Source organism: Prionailurus viverrinus, chromosome B3 (assembly GCF_022837055.1).
Source record: "Prionailurus viverrinus isolate Anna chromosome B3, UM_Priviv_1.0, whole genome shotgun sequence".
Classification (NCBI taxonomy): Eukaryota; Metazoa; Chordata; class Mammalia; order Carnivora; family Felidae; genus Prionailurus; species Prionailurus viverrinus.
The window spans coordinates 103363672-103387443 of NC_062566.1; the positions used below are offsets into that span (position 1 = coordinate 103363672).

The 23772-nt window shown below is 38.7% G+C and overlaps 2 protein-coding genes across 5 annotated transcripts in view; one reads left to right on the forward strand and one right to left on the reverse strand.

Moving 5' to 3' along the window:
- Nucleotides 1-754: 754 nt before the first annotated feature.
- On the reverse strand, nt 755-11623 carry TRMT5 (tRNA methyltransferase 5). Its single transcript, XM_047860976.1, has 5 exons — nt 11379-11623; nt 9526-10181; nt 6550-6674; nt 1748-2402; nt 755-1393 (listed from the first exon to the last, which is right to left on the reverse strand). The coding sequence occupies exons 1-5, from the start codon at nt 11621-11623 to the stop codon at nt 1278-1280; spliced, it is 1797 nt and encodes a 598-aa protein (XP_047716932.1). The 3' UTR covers nt 755-1277.
- Nucleotides 11587-23772, forward strand: part of SLC38A6 (solute carrier family 38 member 6) — a 67844-nt gene continuing 55658 nt past the window's right edge. For 3 of the 4 annotated variants that reach the window (XM_047860977.1, XM_047860978.1, XM_047860979.1), the window contains exons 1-3: nt 11604-11726; nt 12858-12988; nt 15574-15647. In XM_047860977.1, the coding sequence (XP_047716933.1) occupies nt 11622-11726; nt 12858-12988; nt 15574-15647 (310 nt within the window). In that variant the 5' untranslated portion in view covers nt 11604-11621. Of the gene's footprint in view, nt 11727-12857; nt 12989-15573; nt 15648-23772 lie in introns of all 4 variants that reach the window. The other variant, XM_047860980.1, reaches the window with a different exon arrangement.

Here is a 23772-nt window from a genome sequence, read left to right on the forward strand (position 1 = left end):
ACTCAGCACTGATGTCTCAAATAAATAAGACCTGAACAGTAGTAGTAACATCTATCAACTCATCAAGAATCAGACTCATTTACCTTTTTAATTGACTTGATTTTGTTCCCAGTGTCCCAAACTTTTTGAGCAACTGTTTTTTCCAAAAGGCCAACAGTCTCAAACAATTTTACTTTCCCTGGATACATTTCTTTGGCTGCTGCACTCAAATACAATTAACTCGCCATCAGTAAATGGCTTTCCTTGATGGGGTTACGAGAGTCCCTTAGACTTATTTCAGTTGCACCCTCATTTTCATTTTTTATTTTGTGAAGAAGTTCTGCTCATTTGAGATATTTCTAGATTAAATTTCTAGTTTTTCTGACAGTTGCTTGCCTGTGAGTGAAATACTAGATGAATGCTTCTATTGGTAATGTCAACATATATTGTATTTTAGCTCAGGTATAGATTCTTTGTTATCTAATTAATTATCAAAATAACTGACACTCCACTGTGCCTTCAAAGCACATTAGAAGTCCAGTTTTCTTGTTTTGAAAGGATGGCTATACACTAGTAATAATAATGTATTTAAAGCTTGGTGATTTATATGGTATTCAAGATGCTGTTGAGTTACAACCATGTCACTGCGATGTGCAGTGTGCTGAGCAGCAGTAAGAACTGAGGAGAATCACTTCCTGTCCGTGTTGTAAACTACTCAACTCTGCTTTAATACCATAAAAGCAGCCACAGACAACATGTAAACAAACGAGCATGATGTATTCCAATAAAACTGTATTTATGGACACTGAAATTCAAATTTCATACAATTTTCATGTCACAAGATTTCTAAAATTCTTTTTCGACCGTTAGTATAAGAACCATTCTCAGGTCATTTACTTGCCGTACAAAAACAGGTGGTAGGCTAGATTTGGCTTGTCAGGCATGGTTTACCATTCCTGATCTAAATAATTTCATTTTTTATTACTAGTTTAGGGGTACTTATATAAAATTTAGGCATACTCTCCAACTGGGGATCACTGCAAAGTGATTGTTAGCAGGCAATTATCCCACCTTCAAAAACTATTTTCCCAGGAGACAGTCAATATTTAAATATATGTATCTAATACAAAATTAGACATAATTTAGATTATAAGATTATAATCTAATTATTATCACTTAGATAAAATAGACTTATTTAAATTTTAATTTGATATAACAGCAAGGGTAAAATAGAAGTGTTCAGTACTAAAATGAATGCTAAAATTTTATGAAGTCATTATATTTTATTACATAAAGGTCTAATGGGGAGATGGAGAAGACATTTCCAATGAAGTGACTGAAGCAATTTGAGTTTTTTCTTCTGAAAAGACTTTATCTGTCTTCTGGCGTTTAAGAGGTGGGTCGTCCTGATTCTCTGTAACAAAGCCAAAAAACCTGTTATTAGGTAAGAGACTTAACATTGGAAAATACCTTTAAAAAGCAAACAATATAGGCATTTTAAAGATTCTGAATACTCAACGTATACATAAAATAGTAACATGACTGCAGATTTATTATTATAGTGAAATAACCTTCCGCTAGACTGAATAGTGTGTATGTCATACTAAAATTCGTAAAATTGCGAGAAACCAGTCACAATTGAGTGGCAAAGAATCTTGAACCGAAATATCTAACTAGAATTAGTTTAACCTATTTCCAAATTTAATAAATATTAAAAGCTACATGAAAAGTATTATAGTTTACATTTAATTTCCCAGAAATTGCTCACCTAGAGTCAGGGTCTGGTTCTTGTAGAGCACAGCAGCAGGAATCCGAAAGGTGATACATAACATTTCCTTGTTAGGGGCTACATTTCTTACTAAGTGAACTGAACTGCATGCCTCCAAGGAAATGCCTAACACAGCCCCAGCTCGCTGCTGAACATCCTTAGCAGGATTAGGGTCTTTGGAAAAGCTGTAACAGTGCACTATGGGAAGGAGCTCAATGCCACATGGCGGCCCATCTAAAAGCAATTTGAAAACACTGAGAAATTCAATAGCCTTTGCTGGCAAGTTCATGACAATGTGCACAGAGTGTTTTCTTTCTTTTGACAGTGGTCCCAGCTGCTGCATTAACTCTTCTCTGACTGGTCCTTGAAGGAAGTCTTTCCCATCCAAGTTAAAGACTTTCACCTTTTGGTCCACTTTGTTTAATTTACAATTGTGCAATAGCCATTTATGGGATTCAGGATTGAGATCATTAGCAAATACAGTGCAATTTTTCTTTGCTACTGGAATGGCAAAAGGCCCAACCCCAGCAAAAACATCAAATAGCACATCTCCAGATTTGAGAAGTTCTGTGATACGACTGTGTTCTGTAGAGAGACGAGGATTCCAATAGACTTTCGAAAAATCAAATTCATAGGTGTAGCCGTTTTCTCGAACCTGAAAAAGGTATCATACCTTGGTTAACCTGTTTAGTTTTAAATTCCAGCCATGGACACTGGATGGGTATGCCCACACATTTAAATTTAGGAGCAAATAACTGCATTTTAATTAGAATTCTGGTGTTTATGCTATTCTTGAAGCCAGTTAACACCCCGCATTAGACTTTGTCCTAAGAAAAGTCCTCTCTTTAAAGCCAAATGACTCTCCGTCTCATTCTACCCAGTCATAAAGTGGTTCCCAAATCACATAAGGCATTTTTCAGACAGGCCAATTGACTGGCTTAATCCTACTCTATTTTGTCACCTGACAGAGAGGGAAATAAACCTATAATTTGAAACAACACAACACATATCTTCATGAGGACTAACTGAAGTTGCAGACAGCATTCCCCTCAGCAAATAAGCTTCCTTAATTTTCAGTTTGTAAGAGGGAGGCATGACAGATGTATCTTGTACTGGGGCACCTGTGTGGCTCAATCAGTTAGGCATCCAACTCTTGATCTCAGCTCAGGTCACAACCTCACGGTTCGTGAGATCAGGCCTCGCGCTGGACTCCGCACTGGCAGCATGAAGCCTGCTTGGGGTTCTCTTTCTCCCTCTCTCTCTGCCCTTCCCCAGCTTGTGTGTGCACGTTCTCTCTCTTGAAATAAATAAAAAACATTAAAAAAAATCTTGGGAAAGAAAAGACGTGCCATGTACACATTGGATTTTGAGGTATTTTACTATGTTTTTAGACAGTTACTTGGATTTTGCAAGGTTCATATCTACAAATTTTAGCCAGTGTATAGAAGAAATCCTTCCCCTACTTTTCTCTTTTCCCAAATTTGAGTTTTCATGGATTAAACTAAATATATTTAGTGAAGCTAAGTCTTGAAATTTAAAATTTTAAGACTTTGTGCCATTTTTTGGGGGAACGATCATAAGCATGTTAGAAAATAGAAAACAAAACTAAAATTACAGTCATGTAATGTGACCTCAGCCTTCATTTTAAGCCCCTTGTTTTAACGGATGAAGAATCAAAAGGCCAGAAAAGTTCCTAAGTTCTACAAATCTGAGAGAGATACATCTTCTATATTCTGCCTTCATGGAATATTTTGCTTTGAAATTTGTGTAAATATGTTTTCCGTCCGACCACATCAGATGCTCTGGCCACATTAAGCCTCCAGAGTTGGAAATGTTCCTTCATTATTCTGCTAACTAAAACTCTCTAGATCTATAACCTGGAAGGTCTGAATATGTCTTGGGATGCTTTTCCTGAAATATCCTTCCTACTCCCCCTTTTTAAGGTGAAGCATAGTACTACTTTTAAAAAATTAGACTTTAAGTATCCTTCTGATTTTACTCATACTGTCTTTCAACCTAACCCACTCAGCATTACTTTCAGTCCGATTCACTCTCAGGAATCTTTTTACTCACAATAGACACAGAAAGTACTTATGCTGCTTGAGCTCCTAAAATTAAATGTGATTCTGTTTGTAGTAAAGAAATTATACTGAGTTTTTGCATTTACTTTATGGTATAAATGTTAAATATAAAATATATCCTAAGAACAAACTTCAGTTGACTTAAGAAATCAATCAGAAGCCATTTAAAAAATTACAGAAGTTTTGGGGCGCCTGGGTGGCGCAGTCGGTTAAGCGTCCGACTTCAGCCAGGTCACGATCTCACGGTCCGTGAGTTTGAGCCCCGCGTCAGGCTCTGGGCTGATGGCTCGGAGCCTGGAGCCTGTTTCCGATTCTGTGTCTCCCTCTCTCTCTGGCCCTCCCCCATTCATGCTCTGTCTCTCTCTGTCCCAAAAATAAATAAAAAACGTTGAAAAAAAAATTAAAAAAAATAAATAAATAAAAAATTACAGAAGTTTCTGAGAACTTTTAGCTCTCTGAGAAGAAGGAAGTACCCTAAAGGGCAGTACCAAATGAAGAACAAGCAGCACTCAATCAGTATGCTGAGATAAGCACGGATACCAGCAAAGCACTCACATTCAAATCTTACTTGCCAGATCAGACCCCACACAATACACACAAGCAGTAGGCCCCGTGGACGTTATACAGGGAAAGATCATGCATGGACTCTGGAGTCAGAAGTCTGGCTCCAAAAATCCAGCTGTCATTCCTTGTTACTTTATCTGCATAAAGAGAATATTAGAAACAACCACCATTATATTTACCCAAGGAATACAGATGCGCTGTTTCGAAGGGGTACACGCACCCCAATGTTTATAGCAGCGCTATCGACAATAGCCAAAGTATGGAAAGAACCCAAATGTCCATGATGGATGAATGGATAAAGAAGATGTGGTGTATATATATGTGTACACACACACACACACACACACACACACACACACACACACACTGGATTATTACTTGGCAGTCAAAAAGAAAGAAATCTTGCCATTTGCAACTATGTGGATGGAGCTGGAGATTATTATGCTCAGTGAAATTAGCCAGTTAGAAAAAGACAAATATCACATGACGTCACTCATATGAAAACTTTAAGATACCAAACAGATGAACATTAGGGAGGGGACAAAACATAAGAGACTCTTAAACAGAGAACAAACAGAGGGTTGCCGTAGGGGCTCTGGGAGAGGGATGGGCTAAATGGGTAAGGGGCATTGAAGAATCTACTCCTGAAATCATTGTTGCACTATACGCTAACTAACTTGCATGTAAATTAAACAATAAATAAATTTAAAACAAAACAAAATAACCACTATTATCTTGTGGTCTTCTAAGGATTTGTTATATTTAAAACATTAGCTCAGGCCTAATAGTAAGTATGTAGTAAATGGTGTTTTAATATTCTGTTACAATTAAATTATGGAGAAATAATTTTATACTTAAAATATTCACCTAAATCTATGTGGTCCAGAATCTTAAAAAATAGTTATTTTGCATAAACTCTCCTGGGTTTTATAAAGTCCTGTTTAAGAGAAAGAAGTCAGTGAGAGAAAGACAAATACCATATAATTTCACTCACATAGAATTTAAGAAACAAAACAGATGAACATATAGGAAGGCAAAAAAAAAAAGAGCGAGAAGCAAACCATAAGAGCTTAAGTCTCTTAACTATAGAGAACTGAGGGTTGCTGGATGGGAGGTGGGGGGGGGAGCTAAATGGGTGATGGGCATCAAGGGGGGCACTTGTTGCGATGAGCACTGAGTGTTATCTGTAAGTGATGAATCACTAAATTCAACACCTGAAACCAATATTACCCTATTAGTTAACTAACTAGTATTTAAATAAAAACTTGGACCCAACAAAGATACATCTAACATCTTAAGAGTGGACTTTGTTATTAAAATCTTTATCAAGTTAAGGAGAGAAGTTAACCTATTTCCTAGCTTGGGTACAAAATTTCACATAATATTAACACATAATTATCTAAGACTTTTAAATAAAAAAAATGTTTATATTATCCAGCACTTCAGAGGATTTTGGGGGTAGAGGATGAGAAAGTGGTTTTCCTACATATTAAAAAAATTTTTTCTTTGAAATAGGTTTGTTTTGTTTTTCTTATAAAAGAAATATGTGCTCCGTAGAAGAGTATAAAAATGAGAACAAAGGTCACTAGTAACTACTATATCAAATAAAAATATGCCCACTGTTAACATTCTGATATATGTGCATATTTACATACATATTTAGTTAAAATGGAGATATATATATATATATATACTACTCTACAACTGGTGTTTTTGTCACTTAACCTATCACTGGGCAATTTATTTTAGTAAGTGTGGAGCTCAGTAATCTATAATGATGAGGTATTTCATTGTGTTGTTATACCAAAATTTAATCAATTCTCTGATGAACATTTAGGTTGTTTCTATTCCTTTGTAGAACCTGGTACATACACATCACTACAATTTTCTCCAATCATATCCTTGAGATAACTTCCCGTAAATGGAATCCTAGGTCAAAGGAGGTACCTATTCAAAATGGCAATTTTTACCATATACTCTTCCTGAATATTTGTATCAAATTTGCACTTCCATCAAAAGGATATATAAATGCTCACATTCTCACATACTCATCAATATTGGGTTATTATAAATACTTTTAATCTTTGACATCTATTCTGATTCTAAACATTAATCTTGATATAATCTGTACCTAGGAGACAATAAGATATTCCATACCTTGGTCATCATGTTCTCCTCTCCAGATAGCACTTCCATTTGGAAATTTCGGTACATATTATCAATGTTATTGATTTTATTTACTGCTGAGGTGATTCCTGGATTTTTGTCAATCATAACTTGACCTGAAAGATGAGAATTCATAAATATTGCCAATCGGTTGCAAAATAAAACTGAAAATATAAAATGGAAATAAACTGTATTTCTTTTGGTTATAGACAAAAGTTGCATCTAGTGTGTATATCGTGGCATGCAATTCTAAAAATTCAGTGGATTAGCAAAGTTAATTAATGTCTGCCAGCCTCTAATACAAAGACAAAAAACCATACGGGTACACAAGTTTTTATTTATTTATTTTGAGAGAGAGAGAGTAAGCGAGCTAGTGTGCGCATGAGCAGTGGAGACGCAGAGAGAGATGCAGAGAATCCTAAGCAGGCGCTGCACTAACAGTGCAAAGGTAGGGCTCAAACTCACGAACTGTGAGATGATGATGTGAGTTGAAATCAAGAGCTGGACACAACCGAATGAGCCACCCAGCCACCCTATATGGGTACATTTTTTTTTTTAATTTTTTTTTCAACGTTTTTATTTATTTTTGGGACAGAGAGAGACAGAGCATGAACAGGGGAGGGGCAGAGAGAGAGGGAGACACAGAATCGGAAACAGGCTCCAGGCTCCGAGCCATCAGCCCAGAGCCTGACGCGGGGCTCGAACTCACGGACCGTGAGATCGTGACCTGGCTGAAGTCGGACGCTTAACCGACTGCGCCACCCAGGTGCCCCTATATGGGTACATTTTTAAAGAAAAATTTTTGAGGAGTTTCAGTCTATCTAATAGTTTTCCTTTTTTTTTTTTTTTAAATTAAATCTCAGAAGGACCAATACACAACAATAAGCAAAAAAGTAGACCATAAGGTAAAGAACAGAAAGGAAAAGTATAAGGACCATTGCAACAAATGATCTCTAAAATCAGCACCCTGTTCCCACTGACCTAATCAAATGTCTGCTTTACTATGTACTTAAAAAAGATGCCTCCACTTTGGAAATACATACCAGTAAGATAAGTTTTCAAATAAAAGAAACAGATTATTTAGAGTCTTATCTAAGTAAAATGTTCAATTAAATTGTTCTTTTTGTCAAATATTTGCCAGAGCAGAAAGAGCTACAAATAAAATACACCAGAAATGGTATATTGATGCCCTTTACTTAAAGTCTACTTTTTTGTTAGCACTTAAAAAAATTGTAAGAATCTATATGTCATGTCCTGCATAAAGAAAGATAACTTGATTTGTAAGTTAGTAAAAAGTGCTCAATAATACAAACATGCTGATATATAACCAGAATTTGTCCAATTTCTTTTTGATAATTAGATACCTGACTTTGAATATGACTCTAGCCAATCATTATTCTTATCCTGTTCTGCTTCAGGTATCAGAAGTCAATTTTTAAGGTATAATAGTTTGAAATGAAGAATGAAATAAAAAAAACAAACTGAAAGTCTATAGCAAAAGCTTTAAAATTGCCACTGGATGAAAATGCTTCACTTTTAATCTAGGATGGCCCTGAATAAAATAGGGATGCCAAAAGGGATGTTTTGAGTTCTGACAGGCGATGACTCATACATAGCAAAGCTGATCTTTGACATTTGTACCCAGACATAATTATAAAGATCTGCTTAATTATTTGTTGTGTTATCGTTGTGCATTATCAGTCCCTTTCATCAGTAAAAACAAAGGAAATGCATAATAGCGTATTTCTGAAATCCTAATCATGCAAAATACTGAGAACTACATTTTATTTTATTTTATTTTATTTAAAGCATGAGAGTGCAAGCAAGCTGGAGAGTGGGGCAGAGGGGTAGGAAGAGAGAGGAGGGGGGGGGGTAGAGAGAGAGAGAGAGAGAGGGAGAGGGAGAGAGAGAAAGAGAATAGAAAGAGAGAATATCCCAGGCAAGCTCCATGTTCAGCATGGAACCTGACAGAGGGCTTGATCCCACGACCTTTGGGATCATGACCTGAGCTGAAATCAAGAACTGGACAGTCAACCAACTGAGCCACACAGGTGCCCTGAGAACATGTTAAAGGTGAAAATAATTCTCAAAAGTTCTGACAATTACTCTACATTAAAAAGAAAAAAAAAATCTGGAGAATACACGGACATCAAATATTTGTATAAGGACAACTGCAATCCTGATTAGTCTTCTACTTCTTTCTTCTCCCAAAGGATAAAGGACCCAGGCTCAAACTTGGGCTTACAGAGATACAACATACAAAAACATTATTTTTTTTTTAATGTTTATTTTTGAGAGAGAGATTGAGAGAGAGAGACCGAGCACAAGCCAGAGAGGGGCAGAGAGAGGGAGACACAGAATCTGAAGCAGACTCCAGGCTCTGAGCTGTCCGCACAGAGCCTGACACGGGGCTTGAACTCATGAACCATGAGATCATGACCTGAGCCGAAGTTGGACGCTCAACTGACGAGTGACCCAAGTGTCCCCAGAAGCATCATTTCTATATGACTAAGGGCACTAAAAAACAAAGTATGGTGCCAGACATATAGAAGAGGCTCAGTCAGTCGAATCAAAGCATGAATAAACAGGGTCTTGAACTTTTGATGGTAAACACTCAAATTGAAGAAACCTAGAATTCAGCATAGTCTTGAGGGCCTAATAACTCCTATGTACCAAATGACGAGGTGCCAAAGAATTCTGCCAAAGCAAAAAATCTGAGTTTAATCTATGCTTGTATATTGTGTACAGAAAAGCCTGAACTGATTTTTAGAGTTTGCTATCACTCTGGAGAGAGCATTCCAAAATGGCTTTCAAAAGAGAGGGTATGTAGCTCAAGATGCAGCTTAAAATTAAAATGGTAACATGTCCTGCTTCTGTAATTTGACATTTAAGAAAGTCATTTTAAGAACTAAAATGAGAACCTAATTACTTTCTAGCACATAAATATTATTACTAAGACACACCTACCAATTAAATGCTTGAAAGGTAGTTGATGATCTCGAAGGTTCAGGTGGGCAATATGTCCAACTCTGCTAAATCCTGAAGTCACATCTTGACCTTCAGGAAGCACAGCTCTCAAGATTTCTTCTGACTTAAAGTTTTCATAAGTGAGTTCCAAATTATATTTATGTATCTGTGGACTGACATTAAGCTGCTTTAAAATACCGAGTTCTGCTCTCTCAAAGGAACCATCAGTAAATATTTTATAGGGATCCAACATAACTAGTCTACTTTCTTCATCTTCTGGATCTTCAATTACACGTTTTATGCCTGGGCGCTGCAGTGCTGCCCTTTTAAGGGATCGCATCAATTTATTGACTATTTCTTTCCTCACTTTAAGTACTGGGATGGTGACTGTCTTTTTAAAAGCTGTTCTATCAAGTTTTGTCATTCCTCGAACATTAGAGGGTGGTGAAAACAATTCAGAGTCTCTCTGGTTTGTTTCTATTTCAGTCATGGTGGAGAATCTTCTCCTTTGATCCAGCAAGAAAATACCAGGTGCTCTGCTAAGTTTCTGTATCTGTGACGTCCAAGCAAGTGGAGCCAATGATTCTGATTCAGATATTCTACACGTTTCCACTTTGAAAAGTATTCTTGAGAATCCAAATTGCCTCCATAAGTTCCTAAAAAAAAAAAAAAAAAAAAAAGATGCACTTTAAAAAAACAAACAAAACAAAAACAGAAAGCTACAAACTTACATGTTCACAACAGGTTAAGAATAAAAAATCTAAATTCTATAGTTTTAAATAACATGCTAAATGCTGACTGGTGTGTGAGAAGTATACTATCTTTTCCATGATATGTTGTCTTTTATAAAAGTAGTAAATAATAAATTTGCACCTTAACCCATCTGCTGCCAGGACAAGGGCTTAGTGACCCATCAGCCTCCCTACAGTCAATGAACCTCTCCACCCACAATTTTCTACAGAATAAGTTTGGGATTGGAAGGCTGACGTTTGACTTAAATGATCCATCTCTAAATGAAATGGTCATTATATTTATGACTTTACCAATGGCAATATTTACTAGGATACTTATGGGTGCTTATTACATCAGAGGCTGTGCTACATGCTTTACACACATTATCTATCTTGGGAGGTGTGTGGTTATCACATCTTTATTTTGTAAACGAGGAAACTAAAGGTCAGAAGTAGGTTAATTCATCCAGTCTCGTTTCTGTAAGTGGCTGCGCAGGGATTAAAAACCAGGTCTGTCTGACTGACTACAGAGCCTGTATTCTTAATATATTGATTGGTATGTTGTTTGTCTTTAATGCTTCACTACCCCAAGTCCTGTCTATAACTTGAGGTTTCAGTATTTTGAGGACTAGGGCTTTGCAGAGTTCTATGTCCATTCCATTAATAGTATCAGATATTCACTTTGCCTTCTAGAATACCAAAGAAATAATTGGAAGGGGAGAGGGCCCTGCCCCAGAACCCCGTGAAGCAATTCTCAAACTTCACAGTCAGGGTTCAAGTTTGGTCTAGCAGGTCTCCAGCTGCGTGATCTTGTAATTTCTTAATCGGAGTCTCGGTTTCCCACATGTAAAATATGGCTAAAGGCTCGATCAGAAAGCTTCTGAACAGATAAAACACATTCCTTCGCACCCAGTACTAGGGCCCAAGCTCAGCACCCGGGCGGTGGGTGACCTCGCGACCTGCGCCAAGAAGCGAGTGGCGGAGAGCAGACCTTGGAGGACGGGTACTACCACCTGACCCTCAGCCTCTCGGATCAGGGGCACTGTGGTCACCACTTCACCAACGGCACCATCCCAATTCCCGGCGCCGCGCGGCGGTTGACTCCAAGTCTAGACCCCTCACCTCATGCTCTGGTGCAGCTCGGAAGAGAGTCGCTCGTGGAAGGGCTGGCCCTCGATGACATCATCACGGTTCGCCACGGAGGGGAGAGCGTCATCAGAGCCCGTCGATTCCCTTCTTTCTTCTCCGCCCCGGTCGGTACGGGAACCCGGAAGGGCCGGCCCCGCCCCGCCTCCCGCGCGACTATTGACTGGAAGGCTGGGGTAGGAGCTCGCAGATGGACCTGGTTGTCGGCCAGCGAGCAGCATGGAGGCGCCCTGGGGGATCGGCAACGCCGAGCGGAGCTGGTACGTCTCGGCCCAGCAGTCCGAAGCGGCGGAGGCGGAAGAGTTGAGCCCGTTGCTAAGCAACGTAAGTTTCCTCGGGAAGCTTCTGGGTGCTGCAGGCCTCCGGCCTTTTTCCTGAAATGCCTGACAGATGAGACCTGGAAAAGAAGGAGGTGCAGGTGCTGCACGGGGAGAAGGGAGAACCTGGAGCCTGACTCTTGGGGGATGGGGCCCAAAGGCAGGAGCCAGACGCAGATGAGACCCAGCGAGTGCATGAATGTGATTGCAGCGTAACATGCCCTAGAGAGAAAGTAAAGGCGCGGGCACAGGTGGAAGAGGTGCAGCACCATTTGGAGGCTGGGGACCTGACTGGAGGAGCAGCCCTGCCGTTATGTAACTCAGTGCTGTCTGTTAGTGTCTTTGTCGACTTCCTGTTCCCTCCAACAGTCTTGTGAGGTTTTTGCCAGAGTCACGAGATTTTTCTTCCCTAGACTTAGTCATTGGGTGCCTGGAAACTTCATACAGAGCTCCTTAGCGGTGAAGGAGTAGAGGTGGCCTGGTAATGAGTACATAGCACTTCCCTGACCCTAAAACTTGTGCAAGGGGGGCCCTCGGCTTTTTAACTCAAGTCCCTGGACTGTAACAGTTTCTAGGACTTCGCTCACCAATGCTGTTTTGGCAGAGGGTGTTTTCAGGGGCATCCTCGGTAGAGCAACGTGTATTGCTTCTGTTTATTGTATGGTCATTGCAAGGTATTCCCGACCATCCTTGCATTTGAGCTGACTGAATTCATTAACTATATAGAGATTACCTTTGCAGTCCTAGTAATTGGGGAGTAACCATTGTCTACAGGAGCCCCAAGCTGACTCAGGATTTCTTCAGTAATCACATGAGCTGAGGCCATCTCTCCCTCGTCTCTGTCCCACCCCATTCCTATCCTATCTTCATCTTTTGCAGTCACAAGGTTAGTCATGGTTTTTCCTGAAGCCTGTCTGGCCTCTGTACTGGTGGAGATGATCTTCCTAGGAAACAAGATTTTTCTGGCACTGCATTAGTGGGAGGTGGGAAGGGAAAAAAGGAAACCAGTGCTGCTTGAGAAATTAGTGTCACACAGTGCCTGTGGATTGCAGGAGTTCTCCATAACTTGTCATTCATTTCTTGATGAAATCTGAACTTCATCTAAACACTTAACACTGTTAAATTTGTGTGCTTGCAGGAACTTTACAGACAGGGATCCCCAGGTGTTTCATTTGGTTTGTCTGTGTTTAATTTGACAAATGCCATCATGGGAAGTGGCATCCTTGGTTTAGCTTATGTTATGGCTCATACTGGCATCCTTGGATTTAGGTGAGTTTTTTTCTTTATTTCTCCCCTTCCCGCCCCCTCCCCCCCCCCCCCCCATTTTGATAGTACACTGAGAAGCAAAGAGGCCCCAGAGCTGGTGTTATACAATTTCTAGTTAAATCATTTCTGGAGGTTTAGCATTTTCCTGCTACTTATATATTATTGCTACTCTGTAGTTTGGAGGGATGCTATATAATTTGTATTTTTTATCCAAAAGTGGGACTAATTTTTAAAAATGGAAACTTGACCCATGCTTGTTTATGATAACATTAAGAAGTGGCTGTTGTTGTGTCGCGTTGGCCAACGTGAATTAAAGTTTATCAGCTATCAGATTACTTACAAATAGCAATTTTGTGAGTGGAAAACACATAATCTTTTCATTTCTCTCCATCATATCCTGTCCTCCAGCTGTTAAGTAGTCTTATTTCCCTGAGTCTAGGCATGTGTTCTGTGCCTATTCCTTTTCATCTAGACTCAACTCATATGCCAGTTGGCCCAAAATAGGAGACATTCTTGGCTTTTCTGTGTTTCCATAGTACTTGTCTATTCATTCTGTTATTATAATGTGTTGTAATGATTTGTTTGCAAGTTAGTTTCTCTGCTAAACTGAAATCGTTTAGAACTAGACCTAATCCTTAGCATTTAGCAAGTTTGTTTTGTTTATCAGTACAAGCAGACCCATTTTACCAGGAAATTTAAAATGCATAGAGTCTCATTTAGGTTTATTTTCTGCTTTTATTTTGAATTTCTTGGTAAGCGAACCAACTTTTAAGTAACCCAACTTCCTTTTATAATGAGATATATGCACAAACTTTCATAATTTTTTTATTAAAAAATTTTTTTTGAATGTTTATTATTTTCGAAGGCGAGAGAGAGAGAGCATGAGCAGGGAAGGAGCAGAGAGAAAGGGAGATACAGAATCCAAAGTGGGCTCCAGGCTCTGAGCTGTCAGCACAGAGCCAGACACGGGGCTTGAAGTCACAAACCATGAAATCATGACCTGAGTTGAAGTCGGTCGCTTAACCAACTGAGCCACTCAGGCACCCCCATAATTTTTTTTAAATAAAAAAAAATTTTTTAAGTAGGATCCACGCCTAAGTAGGGCTTAAACTAACCCCCCCCCCCCGAGATTAAGAGTTGCATGTTGTACCGAGACAGCCGGGTGCCCCTCATAATTTTTTTGAGTTTTTATTTTATTTCCAGTTAACATACAGTGTTATCACTATATTGCAGTGATTCAACATTTCCTTTACGACACCCGGTGCTCATCACAACAAATGTACTCCTTTTTCCCCATCACCTGTCTCACCCAACGCCTACCGCCTCCCCTCTGGTAACAGTTTGTTCTCTATAATTAAGAGTCCATTTTTGATTTCTCTCTCTCTGTCTCTGGTTTGTCTTGTTTCTTAACAAACATTCATAGTTTTAAAACTTCAAAACTGTATGTGACATCTTAGGCAAGACATAATTGTAGAACTTATTTTGGGTTCCCTTTGAAAAAAATCACATCTTGTACTCCAGGGTCTTACATGCAGATGTATACCACGGAACATGCCCTCATTGAATCATATCACATTTGCCATTTAGTGATACCAGACTGTTATTTTGTGAGGCTTCAAGTGTACCTCTCAGTTTTGCTACTTAATAACAAGTATTAAGTGGGCCAAAAGTAACTTTTGGGGTACTCCACTAGAGCCAGCTTTCTAGAAGCCTGTTTGTTAGTATCTTCCTGAAAATAAGTAGGAAATTATGCATGTTGTCTCTTTTACCACTTTCAGTAAAAGAATCCCAATTATTACATCGTCTGCACCTTTTCAAATTGTGTCATGAACACATCAACTGTGTTAACTGCATTTGTTTGGTTTGGTGGATGTGTGTGTTTAATGCTAGGAAATGCAGTCTTAATTCAGTTTTATAGATGAAGGGGGGGTACAATCTTCGGAAGAGAAGAGACAGAGGGAAGGAAAAAGAAGACAATGACGGGGCGCCCGGGGGGCTCAGTCGGTTGAGCATCCGACTTCGGCTCCGGTCTTGGATCTCTTAGCTCGTGGGTCTGAGCCCCGCGTCGGGCTCTGTGCTGACAGCTCAGAGCCTGGAGCCTGCTTCAGAGTCTGTGTCTCCCTCTCTCTCTGCCCCTCCCCCACTCACACTCTATCTCTCTCTCTCAAAATAAACAAACATTAAAAAAAGAAAAAAAGGAAAAAGAAAAAAAGGACAATGAGATTCCACAACCAAAACCTCTGTTTGGATTTAAAATAGGAAGAAATAGTTATAAAAGGGAAGTATTGCAAGATCACTGAATGGCTGAACCAGCAGTCAGCAGACAAGAGTGCCGAAGGAGGAAATTTGTTTTTGTTTCAAATAAAGTTGGTTTCTTTCTGATTTTTTAAAATTTAAAAGCAGTATATTTTCATTTAAATAAAATTCAGTAAATGCAGAATAATATTTTCTTTCTTTAGTGGCTACAATCCAACTCTAAGATCATCCCTGTGAACATTTGAATGTGAAAAAAAAAATTGGTTTTTTAAAGAGATACCTCAGAAAAGAAACTTTTGTGGGGTTTGACCATGTCCTCTTTTATATTTTAGTTTCTTGTTGCTGATAGTTGCTCTCCTGGCTTCCTACTCAGTTCACCTCCTGCTAAGTATGTGTATTCAGACAGGTGAGTAAAAATACTCTGAGTCATTTGTTGAAGCAGCTCCTTGAGATGGGAACCACATACAGGATTTGATGTCTCAAATTTAATTTCCAGTAGGCATGCATTATTATTAGATAGGGTGGTTGAAATGGAGAATTTCAAAAGACCAAGATACCCAGTCCTAGGGAAGTATCCAAGGACAGAATGGAAGGAAGAAACTTCCCTCCCTTTCTCTATAGCACACAGCATAGTTTTCTAGGTTAGGGTAGATTAGGGGAGACACCTGAAAGGTGTTCAAAGGATCCAAACCTTATACTATGGGGAAGCAGTGGACAGGTGTTCATTCTGATTGTTTTCTCTTAGGGTGATTATTTCCCCAAGGAGAACGCCTCTCTAGATCTACTCCTGTCTCCGTAGGAGGCAAGGTCACTAAACCTTGCATTTATTTAAATAGTTGTATATTTTCAGTTGCAAGTCTGGAATAAGATAGTCTTTTTGAAAATGACAGATTTAGGGGCGCCTGGGTGGCGCAGTCGGTTAAGCGTCCGACTTCAGCCAGGTCACGATCTCGCGGTCCGTGAGTTCGAACCCCGCGTCGGGCTCTGGGCTGATGGCTCAGAGCCTGGAGCCTGTTTCCGATTCTGTGTCTCCCTCTCTCTCTGCCCCTCCCCCGTTCATGCTCTGTCTCTCTCTGTCCCAAAAATAAAAATAAACGTTGAAAAAAAAAAAGAAAATGACAGATTTATATGCAATTAAAACAGAATAGATATTTATAAATATTTTTCCATTTGGACTGTAATTCATTCATGTATTAAGTTCTTTTCAGTTGCAATAAGTAAAAGTACATGAATTACAGAACTGCTTTAATAAGGCTTTTCTTTTGGCATTAACAAATATTCTGTATCCATCAATCCTGGTCTTTTTATCTGTCTAGTCTCTTTTATGTTTGGATTAGGTCAGTTTTGATGCCAGATCATGAGTTTAATTCTTCTTCTTCTTTTTTTTTTTTAATGTTTATTTATTTTTGAGAGAGAGAGAGAGACAGAGTGCTAATGGGGGAGGGGCAGAGAGAGAGGGAGACACAGAATCTGAAACAGGCTCCAGTCTCTGAGCTGTCAGCACAGAACCCGGCATGGGGCTTGAACCCACAAATGGCAAGATCATGACCTGAGCTGAAATCAAGAGTCAGGCACTTAACCTACTGAGCCACCCAGGTGCCCCATCATAAGTTTAATTCTTATGTGAGTGAATTCACTGTGCTCTATCAGGTTTTGTTGTTTTCAGACTTTAAGAAGCAGAATAGATACATGAAATAGACAGTGGGATTATTCTGGCTGGAACAGGTGAGAGAAGCCCAAAGGTATTTCTTGAGAATTTTAAGACTCTTCCAAGCACAGTCCTAAATCCACAACTCTACTCTATTTCGTCCATCTATGCAGCAGACATATCTGCAGATCCTTTTGTAAGTGATTTACAAACCACGGGGCTTCTAAGTCCAAGAATCTGAGGTGGGACTTAGAAATATGTTTTTAAAAGTCCTCCAGGTGATTCTTCTGCAAAACTGGTTTAAGTTCCACAGCTATAATTTGTATCAGTGCCTTTGGCCATCCAACCTGCAAATGTGTGCCTTTCTTTCAAGGGTATTGGGGACGGAGCAGACAGATAAAAAGACCAGGAAAATGCAATATTAATCTGAAAATACAAGTTATTCATAAAGCATCCCAAATTCAGAAATAATAGCACTAAATAAGTGTCATTGTAAATCCTGCTGAACTTGACTGGAATTTTAATGACCTATTTTGAAATTTTTCTTCTCTGTGTGAAAAGATTTATTTACCTAATTGTTAGTTTTTAATTTTTTTAGTTTTTTTTTTTTTTTTTAAATTTTTTTTTTCCAACGTTTATTTATTTGTGGGACAGAGAGAGACAGAGCATGAACAGGGGAGGGGCAGAGAGAGAGGGAGACACAGGATCGGAAACAGGCTCCAGGCTCTGAGCCATCAGCCCAGAGCCCGACGCGGGGCTCGAACTCACGGACCGCGAGATCGTGACCTGGCTGAAGTCGGACGCTTAACCGACTGCGCCACCCAGGCGCCCCTATTTTTTTAGTTTTTAACATCTTAATAGGGTTATTTTATTTTTTTGTTATGGATTCTACTGAAAGAGTAATATGTTAGTCAACTGTGGCAATTATGTCTTCATTACACTTTATTAATTTCAGTTATTTGGAAATAATATTCAATTTAGGAAGATTTCTGAGTACTGCTGATTTTTTTTCTCCTTCACTTCATCTATATTTAACTTCAAAATTCTGACACTGCCTGTTGTTCTTTTCTGTAACTTTAGGGCATATGAAACTGAAAACCTGTTTCTTTCTCTCTTTTCTTTTTTCCTTCATTTTTGTAGCTTACTTGGTCCATGAACTAGCTTCTTCATGGTTCTTCATATGCATTGATGCACCTGTCTTTCATTGATTGAATTCCTTCAGTCGTTGTAAAATTCTCTATGGAGGTAGGCTTTTTTTTTTTTTTTTAATTAATACACACATACACACATAAAAGACTGGAGAATAACATGTAGCTAAATTTTCTTCTCAGTGTTTTGGACCATCATTAAGGAGTATTATGCTCAGATCAGATTCATTGGTCAGAGAAAGGGCTGTCGTAAATCTTTACAAAATAAATTCTTCATTTATTTGCCTGGAGTGCAAGAGAAATTTTCATCTTTATAAAAGTAAAGGATTTCTTCACATGAAATTCTGCTGTTTTGGATTATATATAGGGTTTGAGGTCTATGAAGACTTTTTTTGGGAACTGAGGTAGCATATAAGGTACCTTAATCTCTGTAGCCTTAGTTTATCATCTGTAAAATGATAATGATAATGCTTTCCTTTGGGATTATTGTGAGAATGAAATACAATAATGTATATAAAATGCCAAGTCCTTGGTCAGTGCTAGCTTTTATTATGAGTTCTCACTGATGCAGAACCCTTGAAGATTGCAAGATGTACACACTTCTGCCTCAGAAACAGTGGCGTATTGTGATTCTTTGGGGAAACTTCTCTGCTCAGGGAATAAACCCATAGGTCCCCTCCTCTGATCTCCATATCACTCTAAGCAAGAAAGAATGACAGTTGTAGAACTTAGCATGCCAGGACTTACCTGTGTACTGTCTCTCACTCTCCTGTCCATATAGCCCCTTTGTCTAATTGAAGTTTCATGGTATGTTATTACAATCACTGCCTTGCTGCTCCCCTTTATCATCCTACTCTAGCAAAGCTCCAACCATGGTTAAATGCAGTTCTGCCTACTTCACACATGCACCTGTGCAGTAGCATATTCCTGCAGAAAAACACAGCCATGCAGATTGATATCACTATAATTCAGTGTCTGGTGGACCTACGATGCTATTACGCAATCTTTATCTTCAGTTCATTCACTTGCTTACTCTGCTGTCTAAGAGATGAGGTTTTCATAGCTTCTCCTTTCTCTCAAACCTTCACCACATTCTCATTGATTACATTCTTAGTGGATATCCTCACTTTCTACTTCACTGAGAAAGTAGAAGGAATCATAAGCTCTTGTCACTACTTATACCTTTCTATCTTCATTTGTGCCATATGCTCTGTTACCTTGGATAAACTCTTGGTGTTCCTATCTAAGACCAGCTTCCCTACTTATGCTGTGATTTCGTCTGCTCTCACGTGCATCATTCCAGCCACTCTCCCCCATCTCCTCTCTTTCATCATCTTTGTTCCTTTGTTTTCTTCCTATCAGGCTACAAAGAATCTGTAATTTCTTCCATGTTAAGAACGACTCCACATCCTTCAGTATGCTCCATGACTTCATAGCAAAATTCCTCAAAAGACTTATTTATACCAGATAGTTCCTCTTCCTCTTGTTCTCTTTTGAACCCACTCTAGTTATGCTTTCCTGTATCATTCCACTGAAATTATCGTACCAGCGACTTACAGTTAGTTGCTAAATCCAGCAGTCAGTTGTCATTGTTGACCTCAGTTGACTATTCAGCATTTGACACAGTTGTTCTATTCTGTTTGTAACACTTATTTACACTCTAATGGTTTTCTTCCTGTTTCACTGAATACTTCTCTTTCTTTATGCTGAATCTTCATCTCTCTATCTTCTAAACATTGGAGTACCCCAGGACTATTCCTCTGATCTCTTTTCTTTTCTTCTTCCTCTTTTTTTTAATGTTTATTTTTGAGAGAGAGAGAGAGAGAGAGAGAGAGAGAGAGAGAGAGAGAGAATGAGCAGGTGAAGGGCAGAGAGAGAGGGAGACCCGGAATCTGAAGCAGGCTCCAGGCTCTGAGCTGTCAACACAGATCCTGACGTGGGGCTTGAACTCAAGGACCAAGAGATCATGACCTGAGCCTAAGTCAGACGCTTAACCAACTGAGCCATCCAGGCACCCATGATCTCTTTTCTTTTGAACTCACTCTAGGGCTCATGGTGACCCTAAAATTTATATTCTTAGCCTGGATCTCTTCCCCTGAATTTCAGTCTCCTATACAACTGCCTCCATGACATCTCCACTTGGATACTACTATATGTCTCAAATTGACCAAACTGTCTGTTTTTGCAAATGCCAATCTATACCTTCCACTGTTTTCTCATCTAAGTAGATGATAGCGTCTTCTTTCTAGTTGCTTAGGCCAAAAGTCTTAGAGTTATGGTGAACTCATTTTTTCCCTTCATACACCAAATGGAAGCTCCAAATGTGAGGAAGTATCCATTCTATACATTTGAAGGTAAAATATTGACACAACATATGAAGACCATGATGAAAAGGTGTAGAGGCTACCATTTGATCCAGTAATTGTACCCCTTGGTATATACCTAAATGAATTGAAAACTTATGTTGACACAAAAACCTGCACATGATGTTTATAACAGTTTTATTCATAATAGCCAGAACTTAGAAGTAACCAAGTTGTCCTTCAGTACATGAATGGATTGTGTGGTCCATTCAATGAAATGTTATTCAGTGCTAAAAAGGAATGAACTATCAGGCAATGAAAAGATATGGAGGAACCTTTGATGCATACTGCTAAGTGAAAGTAGCCAGTCTGAAAAGGCTACATCCTATACAATTCCCTCTATTTGACGTTCTAGGAACACCTGGCTGGCTCAGTTGGTAGACCATGCAACTCTTGATCTTGAGCTTATGAGTTCAACCCCATGTTGAGTGTGGAGCCTAGTTTTTAAAAAAGGGCCAATGATATGATACTCTAGAAAAGATAGAACTATGGAGACAGTGAAAAGTCCAGTAGTAGCCAGGGGCTAGAAGAGAAGGAGAAATGAATAGGTAGAGCACAGGGAATGTTGGGGTCAGTGAAACTATCGTATTACACTATAGTAAAGGATACATGTCATTATTTACTTGTCAAAACCCATAGAATGTACAACACCAAAAGTAAACTCTATGGACTTTGGGTAATGATGTGTCAGCGTAGACTCATCAGTTGTAACAAATGTACCACTCTAGTGGGGAATGTTGATGGTGGTGGAGGTTGGGCATGTCTGGGGTTAGGGGGGATGTGGGAACTCCCCATACTTTCTGCTCAATTTTGCTGTGAACTTAAAACTGTTCTTAAAAATAAAGTTTATTTAAAAAAATTAAGTAACAAACTCAGAGGAAAAGAGGAAACATAATACAGAGACCAGATGAAAATTTAAAAATACTATATTTAATAGCTCTAAAGAACTAAAAGGAGATAATGCATTCTTGAAACAAGGACAGGGAGTTATTTAAAGGGTGTAATCAGAAAATACAAGAGTCCTAGAAATTAAAAATTAAATTTAAATGTAATTTATTATTTGAGTTGAAAGAGCTAAGGAAATTCTTCAGGCAGGGGGATGAGAGGAAGACAAGGAACTTGAAAATGGGAGAGAAAAGATAGGAAAATAGAGGATCAGTCCCAGAGGTTCAACATGCAAATAAGTGGAATTCCATAAAGAGAGAAAAGAAAAAATATAATGGTAGAAAAATATCAACAGAATAATACAAGGAAAGTTTGTTTAACTGAAGGAAATTAGTTCATAGATTGAAAGTACCCATTATAATACTTGTAAAATAATTCATACCAACACACATCGTTGTGAAAAATCAGAAACCCAGAAAATATCCTAAAAGCTTTCAGAGAGGGGAAACAAACAAATTTCCATACAATGAATCAAGACTGTAATAGCAAATAGCTTTGCAGGAGACACTATAAATAAGAAGACTATAAAACAATACCTTCAAAATTTGAAAGGAAATTGTTTCAGTATAGAATTCTATACCCAGCAAAACTATCATTTAAGTGCAAGGGTAGAATAATAATATTTTCATACATGCAGAGACTCAAAATTATCTCCTGTGCACTTGTACTTAATTAGCAACGGAGTTTGCTGTTTACCAAACTTATGTACTATCAAAGAAATAGGGAATTTAGCACAGAAGAGAAGTAAAGGGAATTCTCAGGACAACTGAGCAGCTGATCTAAGAGCTACCTCCAGATTGGAGTAGCTTTTTTCACAAAGGCACTGTCAGCTTTCCAGGCCATGCTTGCCTTCAGGATTATAAACATGATGGAAACCCTTTTTCTTTTTCTTTTTCTTTTTCTTTTTCTTTTTCTTTTTCTTTTTCTTTCTCTTTCTCTTTCTCTTTTTCTTTTAATTTTTCTTTCTCTTTCTCTTTCTCTTTCTCTTTCTCTCTTTTTCTTTTTCTTTTTCTTTTTCTTTTTCTTTTTCTTTTTCTTCTTTTTCCCCTTAAAAGAATCCCTTTCTCATTTGTCTGTATGGCTCTAATTTACACTAACAGTACCTGAGTAGGTCAGCAGTCAAGCCTGGTTGTCACAAAAGTCTAGGAATCAAATACCAGAATATTGAAACAAAGTATTAACAAGAGAAATAAAAGAAAGAAATAGATTAGGAAATTGTGGAGATTAAGGGAGTTAAAATCAAGAGAAGTTGATGTCTGAATGTGAATAGTAAGAGAGAAGGAGATGTCTAAGGATATCTCCCAGATTTCTGTTATGAGCCACTGGATAATGATAGTGTCCTTAAATGGAGGTAAGAACACAGCAGGAGGCATTGATTCAAAGTAAAAATGAGTTCAGTTTTGGATAGGTGGACTTTGAAGAACATTTGACCCTTGAACAACACAATGGCTTATTCATCAGAGCAACCAACTCTTGATTTCGGCTCAGGTTATGATCCCAGGGTCATTGGGATTGAGCCCTGCATGGGGCCTCATACTGAGTGTGGAACCTGCTTAAGATTCATTCATTCTCTCTCTCTCTCTCCCTCTCCCTCCCTCTCTCTCCCTTTCTTTCCACCCCCTCTCTCTCCCTCTCCCTCTCTAACGTTCTCTCCCCTCCCCCTCTGCCCCCTACCCTGCTCATGCTTGTTTTCTCTCAAAATAAGAAAAATAAATAAATATGGACTAGATACAGTAAGAGCTCAGAGGAGGGAGTGATTTGTCTTGTCTGGGTTGGTGTTGAGGGTTACTAAATATTCCTGAAGGACTGAACTGAAATTTGACTAGGAGACAAGGCAAGAGAGAATATTTCATATACAAAGGTACATACTACATATTTTATTCAAGATACCAAAAATAGTTTACTATTACTTGTGCATGAGGTACAAAAGACAACAGATAGACAAGTGTCAGACCCTAAGGAATTTGGAGTTTTTGCTGAGCCAGTAAGAAGCAACTGAGGTGGTTGAAAAGAGTCCAGGAAGATCCTGGAATTCACTTCTTATTGCCTCCAAAGAGAATTTTGGTCCCTCCTAGAGCCCACTGGGAAAGAGAACAGAGTCTCCTAACTTCCTCTTCCTAAAGTCAGGTTATAGTGCTTTTATGAGGATTTTAATTCTTAGCAATGATGAGGATATAAATGAGGGGTAAATGTCTCCTTTGTGCTCCCCATTTTTTTTCTTAAACCCTTTAGAGCAATGATTCTTACAACTGTCCATTGCAACACCTTCCTTGAAAAAAAATTCTAAATGCTCCCTTTTACTATCTGAAATGAAATTCCTGTAGGTATTACACCTCACCTATGGTGCACTGATTATTTTGTAACTCTGAATAATACATTTAAATTTTTATTTTTGTTCCATGGAGTTTAGATAGTGCCCCTTGACTC